The 9,610-nt window shown below is 36.8% G+C and overlaps 1 protein-coding gene across 6 annotated transcripts in view; it reads left to right on the plus strand.

Annotated features, from left to right (window-relative positions):
• The window catches only part of PAM (peptidylglycine alpha-amidating monooxygenase), a 95,503-nt gene extending 86,133 nt beyond the window's left edge, over positions 1–9,370 (plus strand). For 3 of the 6 annotated variants that reach the window (XM_018072852.2, XM_018072855.2, XM_018072857.2), the window contains 6 exons: positions 1,570–1,688; positions 2,683–2,782; positions 4,114–4,167; positions 6,718–6,930; positions 7,979–8,035; positions 8,554–9,370. In XM_018072852.2, the coding sequence (XP_017928341.1) occupies positions 1,570–1,688; positions 2,683–2,782; positions 4,114–4,167; positions 6,718–6,930; positions 7,979–8,035; positions 8,554–8,735 (725 nt within the window). In that variant the 3' untranslated portion in view covers positions 8,736–9,370. The remainder of the gene's footprint in view (positions 1–1,569; positions 1,689–2,682; positions 2,783–4,113; positions 4,168–6,717; positions 6,931–7,978; positions 8,036–8,553) is intronic. The other 3 variants (XM_018072853.2, XM_018072856.2, XM_018072854.2) reach the window with 2 other exon arrangements.
• Positions 9,371–9,610: the final 240 nt, after the last annotated feature.

Below are 9,610 nucleotides of genomic sequence, written 5' to 3' on the forward strand. Positions count from 1 at the left end.
TTCAGCTTCATTGGGACGTCCTTGAGATGCAGGATAACACTCAGTACTCAAGATGTGGGCATGCTGAGTTTTTGCATAGTGGCACAACTGTCCCTTCCATTCCTAATTCTCTTTCTCAGGATGCCAGACATTCTATTGAAATTTTGGCTGACACTGTACGTGGAGCCAGAGATTTGAGAAATGTTTCAGTAGTGGCTTGGAGATGTCTCTCCTGAGCTGTAGCTGCCAGTTCCAAGCTTAAACATCACATAGGCATGATTTAAATTACTTTTTTGCAAAAGAATCACTTCATACTTGTCTTTGCTGAAGCTCTTCTGCCCCTTGTTTGACAACTGATTTATAAAAAGTCTTTCCAGACTTTCTCAGTATCATCAAGCTTTTGACTACTCTGCAGAACTCAGTATATTCCTCAGACTGGTTGATTTCATTGTTCATCCCATTTTTCTGGTCACTGATGAAGACTATTGAATAAAATTGTTTCTGATTGTGATCCCTACAAGATCACACTATTCAGACTTCTCTGTCCTGAACAATTATATGAGCTCTGCCTGTAAGCTCTGTTCTTTGCTTCCTGTTCATTAATGGATCTTTCATTCAGCCCTGTGATAACTCACATTCATTAATAACCTCTGATGCACTACCTTGCCGAGTGTTTTCTGAAAACCTAAGTATGACTGCAGAATCTGCTTTAGCTCTGTGCTTTTTCTCCCTGTTCAGAGCTGAGGCATAATCCTTAGAGAAGCTGTATGAGCTTGTTTCTGACAGGCCACACTTGCCCACGTCTTACTCTTCTTTATGGGTTCTACCATCTTACTGGAGATGGAAGCCAGAATTGTTAACGTGTTAACAGGCACCCTTTTGAGTCCTTCTTGTAGGTGAGCATTAATTCAGCATTCTTTTAGTCTTCTGGAGGAATAGCTGTTTGCAGTGCTGGTTTACTTAACTTGTCCTAAGGTCTGTGATTTCCCATTTGGCTTCCTTCTAAATTTGAGTAAATGCCATCTAAACCTGGTGAATTATTAACCTCCAACTTGGCTAATACCTTTTGCATATATCCTTCCAGTTGAGCTGGCTCCTCTGACCTCTTTGCTAGGAAAAAAATGAGTGTCATAATCTTCCCAACATATTAAACAGAAAATATATGCCAAAACCAGCTTCTTTGCCACAGGCCCCTAATCCCTGAGTCCACCTTTCACTCCTTTTCCTCTTGTGGTCCCAGTGATTCCCAAGCTGATTTTCTGCTCTTGATGCATTGAAAGAACTTCTGCCTATCAGATCAACCATCCTTAGCAAAGTATTCTTCAAATTATTTTTTAACACTTTTACATTCCTTGTACATTTAACCAATCTGTAAAATTTTACTTTGCTTATTCTTCTCGTTTGGACTAAATGTACATCTCTTAAATGGCAGACTTTCAAGTGTTATACCTCACTTGTCTTTCCTCTGGCAGTTTAGTTTCCTGTTGAGTTACTTTTCTGTCTCTTAGAGAGACTTTTTTTCATCTAAACTATTACAGTTCACTGCAGTTTGCTGCATGTGGGTTCTAAGGCAAGTGTATGTTTTTGCAGGTGGTCTCCTCTTCGCAGTTAATGGAATGCCTTATCCTGGAGAGGCAGAACCAGTGCAAGGATTTGTGATGAACTTCTCTACTGGAGAAATAATTGATTTTTTCATTCCACTTAGAAAGGTAGAGTATTACACAGAGTGCCTGTTGCATATAGTTATATATATGAGAACGTTGGTAACATCCTACTTTTCCAACTTTCATAAGGCTACTGCAGGAAATAAGGTGTTTTATAATATAAGGTATTCAAATAGAATTCTTTATAATACTAATTTAATGAAGACAGTAGAGTTTTAGGTCTTAGTTTCTACGTGTGGTATACATTTGAAAATTATATACCCTCAAGATGATTCCTACAGATAATGCCTTCAGTCAGGATAGCCTACTTAATTGCTTCCAGACATTCTTAAAAGCTAATTTAAGAAAATAATGAAGGAATTGAAATACACATATATTTAGATGCTAGTAATTTGTCAAAAAATAGAGCATATTCCTAAGCAGTGTTAATATGCAACTATATGGTTACATCCCTTTTTTACAGAATACTAGTGTGGAAGTTAAGGCTAAATATCCTTCATATGATATTGTACATAAAAATTATGGGGTTTTTTTTAATCCCATTTTCATATATGCTCTTAGACAAAAGAATGAATGTTAATAATCCCACTCGTGGGTAACACGTACACTCTTTATTTGCAGTCCAGTTTTAAATTATATTACTGAGAGTTATTTTTTCTGAGTATATAGCAAATAGCTGTGTTGCATATAAACTCCAAGAAAAACTAAATATTTGGGCTTCAAACCAAGATTATTTTTGAAAATGTGTATGTCACAGGATAAAATTGAGTGCAATATTATGAATAGAAATGTTATTAAAATAGAAATTTTTTTAGCGTTAGTACATCAAATAATCTCCATGTCTTTATCCCTGGAGAAGGCAAACATTCAATAGGAATGAAATCCCTCTCCTTTCACATATGTTAGGCCTCCACACCAGCACCTGCTGCATTTTCCAGTCCAAGGAAGGATGAATATGACCAGTCTCAAGTTCAGGATTAAGGAGGCCTCATGAGCATGTAGACACTTATGGGTGACCTGTGACTGCTTGTCTTCACAGAGCTTTGAGATGCCGCATGATATTGTTGCTTCAGAAGACAGAACAGTGTTCGTTGGAGATGTTCATGCCAGAGCTGTGTGGAAGTTTGCATCCACAGAAAGTATGTTCTTTTTGTTCTTAATGTCACAGCTTCACATTTTGTATCTTCGAGTCAGTACCACTTACCTGGTGTCACTGGCCAAGAACCTAGTGGCTTAGTGACAGTGATTTAGTTACACTACAAGCTCTTCCTGCAGAAGTTGTGTGCTGCTGCTCAGTTTTCATTAGAAGACCATCCTTCAGCATTGCTGAATGGTCTGACAAAGAAGAGTCCTGAACACATGGGTTTGTTTGTCACAGAAGGGATCAAAATGCATTTGCCCTATGCTAGATCTATCCCTTGTCATGTCAGTACCTGCTTAACAAAGACTTTTGATAATTTCAGTGTATCATTTGCTTAGAGTTCAACTGCTTCCTTTGAGATTATCATATAGGGGATGAAGTGAAGACACAAGTCAACTTAAAGTTTATATTCATTTCATTGGGAGTACTTCTCATTAGAAAATTATTCTAGTATAATTTGAAGTCCTATTTCCACACAGAGGAAACATTTACCAGTGTTAATATAGTAACCTCTAAGGCAAGCAGCCTGACTTCAGGGAGAGGGACCTGATTAGTCAGACATCAATTTAGTAGAATTCAGAGAGGGGTTGTATGTTTTACAGGAATAAAAATATAATCCACTGCTACATTATATGGGATAAAAAATTTATGAGATAGATAAAGCCTTAGGCTTCAGGATGTTAGTCATCCAATATGAGTCTACTGCTATAAATGACTAAGCTAGTTATTCCGTATTTGTCTGTTTATAATTCATGGATTTTCCTTTGGGGCATCTGGTATCAACAGCACTTAATAACAGGAGACTGGACCAGATAAATTGTAATTCTGACTGGATGTTGTTTTTTCCACATCTAGTAAACTGAACAAGAACGCTCCTAGGCTTTTATTCAGAGAAACGTGAGAATAAAAAAATCATGGAAGTATTACAGGTTTGATGAGAGAAGTCCTTGTATATAACTTTCTTTTTAGTTTTTGCTGCAGTATAAAACTGAAGTAGCTAAGAAACCTGAATTCAACCAGCCTTTAATCCATTGTGATTTTGATTATAATGAACAGTTTTATTTTTGTGGAAATCCCTGAACCTTTAGACATACCCATAAAATGTCTGTGGTGCATGAGTTGATTATTGCAAGCACCTTTCATGAATCAAGGTCTTTCTTCTTTTCTCATGGCTTGTGAGCTATTGAATGGTTTATATTGACTCTCCTTGGTGCTGATGGGATTGTTTACTGTAGGATTGTGCTGTACCTTTGAGAAAGCTAGCAGAAAAATGTCACTGACTGTCCTTCTGAAATGTCAGTTGTCCTGAAGAATGATTTTGTTTTACAGAAGTGGAACATCGGTCAGTTAAAAAGGCTGGTATTGAGGTACAGGAAATAAAAGGTTAGTCTGATTCATAATGAAATGAAGGAATGAGTGTGTTCACAGAGACTAGGGCTGCTTCTGCCAAGTTGGAGGGGAAAAATACTAACTGTTTGACTGTTTCGTTTTCATGAGTTGGCATAGGAGGCTCTGGAAAGCAGCTTGTGACAGTGTTACCTGGTAGCTGCCATTTTACAGCCAATCTAAACATTTCATTTTCGGTGATGACAAGTGCTTCACAGATACTAAGATAAAAATTTAACTGGTGGATTAATTCCATACCACCATCTGGTATGGTCCAGATTGGTATCTATGGAAACTCCCTTAGATGCAGAAATAGCTCTGAAATATAACCGTGATAGTTACTCCCCCCCTGCTCCACAACCCTTAACCACCAAAAAAGGGTTATTTGAAGTGACAATTGGTTTATCTTTTTGTATAGTCTTTCAGTACATAGCCTTGCCAGTCACACCATATGTCAAGAAATACCATTTTTTCTATTTAGATTTGTTACCATAGATTTACTATTCTTTTTTCTTAATTTATCTGCATGAAAACTAAGAAAAAGAAAAAAAACAGAGAAGAAAAATGAAAAGAAAACCATGTAGAAACTATATAAGGAGATAAAGAAATACAAAAGTAAAATAGCAATTCACGTAGATGAAAAGTAATTTCAGCCATTTGTATTCTGTTACATAGGTCTTTTATGTTGAAAGGGAAATGTTCATTTGCCTTTCAGAAAAGCAGTACCAGGCTATGGTACTATTTATAAAAGCTTTTATAAAATGTTCATATGCTCTTAACTGGTTTTCTTTGGTTAAATTCAGAGCTTGTGTAGTTTGCTTTAACCATGTATATGTGGACAGAGGAAGGTACCAAAATATCCCAATTGCCAATTGAAAGCATATAGAATAAATCATAGAATCATAGAATCTGCTGGGTTGGAAGGGACCTCCGAGATCATCAAGTCCAACCCTTGATCCAACACCGCTGCAGTTGCTAGACCATGGCACTAAGTGCCACATCCAGTCTCTTTTTAAAAATCTCCAGGGACGGAGAATCCACTACTTCCCTGGGCAGCCCATTCCAATGTCTGACCACCCTCTCTGTAAAGAAATTCTTTCTCATATCTAACCTAAACCTCCCCTGGCACAACTTGAGACCATGCCCTCTTGTCTTGCTGATAGTTGCCTGGGAAAGTAGAATCAGGAAGGCTAGCATTATGAAACAATGAAATCTTTACTGCCAAAACTGTTAATCTTTTATTTTATCTCTGTTGGTACATGACCCCACCTGAAGCACTCAAGAGGGAAGAGCTGGCATTACAGCACGCTGTATATGCAGGGATATATTAATGCTTTTTTGGCCTTCTTTAGCTGACCTTTCTAATGTCATAGATTAAAAATGCAATATTATCACCAGGCTGAGAAAAAGGTTTTAAGTAACAATCTCTAAAACTGATTAGAGTTGGTAGACTGAAATTAACATCTTTCAACTCCACTGGAATAAAAGAGCCAATGGACTTTGTGGCAGCCTCTGCTTAATAAATGGGCAGGCGTGGCCTGCACTCTCCCAGCATCCTAGTTGACAGACTGTCACTAATGCTTGTACTGCTGTGACATGGGGGAAAATATGTGGAGAACCATAGATTTGCCCAAGATGGTGGAGGAAAATTTTCCTTGGCTATAACTACTGCTTAAACAGACAGTGTGTTTCCACTGTATCATTGTTATCCTGGTACTTGTAATAACAGTGATATTGTTATAGTTGTATTGATGTTGAGTGTAAATTGAAGGTTTTGCTATTCTTTCAAAATAGAACTTCATTTTAATTTTGATACAGAATCAAAACAGATTTGATTCAGAGTGCGTTTGTGATGCAGCTGCTTGTTAAGACACGCTGTTCAGTCCAACATCAAAATATATAGCTGGGCAGTTTTACTCGCTAAAAGTTATCACAAAGCATGTGATACACACATAAAACAGCATAAAGGTTTTTTTTGAAATAGTTTTTCTTGTAGGTGGAGAGTTAACAAATTAGTCAGGAATGACTGGATGCAGTGTTCAAGAGCTCTCCAGATTTACAGAACCAAAGTTCTTTCATGAGATGTAACAGTAGTGAAAATTTAACCCTTTGTCACAGTTTTATTAAAAGAACTTTAAACTTTTCCGTTCTGTATATACTAGCTTTCCATATTTTTTATGGAAGTGTTATTATCAAAAGGAGATATTTAATTGATACTACACCACACACCTATTTCAAAAGTAGATCTTTGGAGGAATTTCTTGTATTTTAAACGATGGATGCTTTTTAAGACAAAACTGTCTCTGACACCTTTCCCCACTTGAGAAGAGGGGAGGGAATCTTTGCTAGTGAGAGGTATCATTCAGACTCTCCCTGCCTTATATTTGGGATAACAAGAGCAAGAACCAAAAATGTCTCTGTAAGGGTTTATCTTTTGTTTCCCTGTTACTCAACACTTACTCAACTAGCTTGATCTTTCCTAGAATGCCTTATTCTGTGTAGCTTGATGCATATGGGTTACATACAGAAATTGCTTTCTTTTTAAAGAATCAGAAGCAGTTGCAGAAGTGAGATTGAAAAACAAGCCAGAGTCAACACACTCTCTAAAGGATGCGGATAAACAACCCTTGGTCCAACAGGCCAGCAGCACTGGAGTTTCCTTTGTCCTTATTACAACTCTTCTAATTATCCCTGTTGTTGTCCTGCTGGCAATTTTAATATTTATTCGGTGGAGGAAGACAACTGTCTATGGAGGTAACTGTGAGTAACTGTTTTAGAGAATAGGCTTTTATTATTCCAGTTCAAAACATTTACTGAACACTGAGGGATGACGGTGTGAAGAGAGAATCTTACTGTCCCTTTGCCCTCCTAAACAGCTGCAGTGGTGTTGCACGTGAACTAAGAATCATGTGCACACAACACCTGTATCCCCCTGTGCCTTTAGTAGTGCATCTCAAGCCACCACTTCTTCAGAATATATATCAAAATCTATAATTGGTGTCAAGCCAAAAATTGTTATCTCAGAAACACCTGAGAGCATGTATTCCTGTTCTGTTGTCTAGAATACATAAATATTAATACCTGAGCATAGTTTGATTTTCTAGTGTGGGATCTTGAAATTGCTGAGAACAAAAGACTCTGTGGGTATTACAGAGGTATAAGCAAAATGCAAACAGATAACATTTACAAGAGATTATATATTATTGTTCACTACTACCTAGTGCACTTTGTAAGTCAGACATGTTTCCATAGTGCACTTTCATCCATTGCTCCCACAGCTTTAATTGGTACTTATAAGCAGTGTAAATTTGTTCTTAATTCATACTGTAAAATAACATTATTTTTCATAAATTGGTAAATTGCAATAGAAGTTTTATCACTATGCTTCTTATTTTGTATCACAAAATTGTTTTATCAAGACAGTCTCATCCAGAGAAGAAAATGTACATGGAAGAGACAAATAACACAGTTCTGCCACTGGTCAGGACCTACTGTGACAGAGTAGGCAATTCAGCAATAATTCAGCAATCTAACAAGGCTGTGCAACTGAATTTCATGTATTTTATTTGAAAATTTCAGCGTGCAGCTTCCTGACTCTTTGTATTCAAAGATGTTTTAGCATATCAGTTGTGCTAAATAGCATATCAAATATGCTAACACTCTAGACTACTGCAATACTGCCACTCCTGGCTTCTCAGAGTTGTTGATTGATTTGTTTGAATGTCTGTGCTTCGTATCAGAAAATAATTATTTAGTCATAGTATGTTGGGGAGTTTAGCTTATTTTTTAAATTTACCTTATTTTTCAGCTGATGAGGAACACAAACTTGATTCAAGTTCAGGCAGAATTTTAGGCAGACTCAGAGGTGAGTCTCATCACTGAAGATCTTTTAAAATGCAGTAACTGGAGGCTATTTTCTGTATTCATGTTGAATAACAGATTTGGTGGAACTTTCTCAGAGGAAGAATTGTGGGCAAAGGTCGGGTGTGTTTTGGAAATGTCTTTTACAACACCTTTAATCTGTCATTATCTGCCTACCAAAGAAGATGTGTCACTAGCAGTGGGAAGGAGGTGGCTATAATAAGTAGTCATGGATCTGGTGAATTAAATTAAGCATTTTGAGACTATGGGCAAACAAGTAGGAACACCTGTAGTCTCTGTAAAGACTTAATGAAACAATGGATGCTGAAAAAAAATAGTTTGAAACTTCTACTTCAAATATGAATTTCCTTCTTCTGTCATGATATCTGTACTTAGTGTTTGTGGATCACTTGCTGATCTTTAAAAACAGTTTCTGGAAGGCCACCACTATACTGTTAAATTAGTAGATAGAGTTTGATTCCCCTCCTACAAACCTTGCAGTAAAGCCTTTCCTTTCCACAGGGAAAGGTGGTGGTGGCATTAACCTTGGGAACTTCTTTGCAAGTCACAAAGGCTACAGCCGAAAAGGGTTTGACCGACTAAGCACAGAGGGGAGTGATCAAGAGAAAGATGAAGATGATGGCACAGATTCTGAGGAAGAGTGTTCAGCATCTCCACCCCCACCAACACCTTCATCATCCTGAAACCAGCCTTTGAGTTCTCCATTATACAATCAACCCAGAATGTCGGATTCCTTTTCCCTTAAGCACGTTTAAGATTTTGTGTATTTAATTGTAAACTGTTCTAGTCTCTGTGGGGCTGTACACTGGTTCCTTTAAGTTTTGTTTGGTTTGGTTATGTTTTTTTAAGTGGAGCAGTGTATGGAAGTTCCATATCAGTGCCGTTGGTTTTTATGTGAACATCTTAATAAAGCAAAGTCTTCTAATTACAGGACTGATTTAAAGCAGTAGTATTTTATCATCAAATATGGGGATCTTGTAAATAAGTCTTACTATCTGCTTCATCAAAATAGTTTTCCCGTAATTATTCAGTTGCCAATTTCTGTTTTGTGCCTTTCCTCTTCAACGTCCTTAACCTGTTGCAGTACAGAGAAAATACAGTGCCACAAGAAAATGAAGCTGCTAAGTCTTCTTCTATTTTTTTAAAATCACTAACATTATATTGCATTGAAGGAAAGAAAAAAGTCTCTATTTAATTTTTTTCTTCTTCCTAACTTGATGTGTTTCTGGAATGTCTTATTTTTAGATTGTATCACTGTCAGAACAGTATTTTGAGAAGCTGAATGTAATTTGTGTAATAAAGTATTCGCAGAGCATTAGCTGTCGGAGTGTATATTGGAATTTTTGCTTACTTTTTTTTTTGTATCCAACTTTTGTAAAAGTTACACAGGCCACTTAATAGAGTAAAAATTTTAATGTGTTCTACCAGCAGAGAAAAAAAATGCTATTTTGTATGGAAGCTGAAGAAATATTTTGCTATGTCACAGGGGGATTTTTTTTGTTTTGTTTTTTGGATTTTTTTCTTAAGACTAATAATCAACATACATGTACAAAGTCAA

The sequence above is a fragment of the Manacus vitellinus genome, unplaced genomic scaffold (genome assembly GCF_001715985.3).
Source record: "Manacus vitellinus isolate BGI_N305 unplaced genomic scaffold, ASM171598v3 scaffold_23_pilon, whole genome shotgun sequence".
Classification (NCBI taxonomy): domain Eukaryota; kingdom Metazoa; phylum Chordata; class Aves; order Passeriformes; family Pipridae; genus Manacus; species Manacus vitellinus.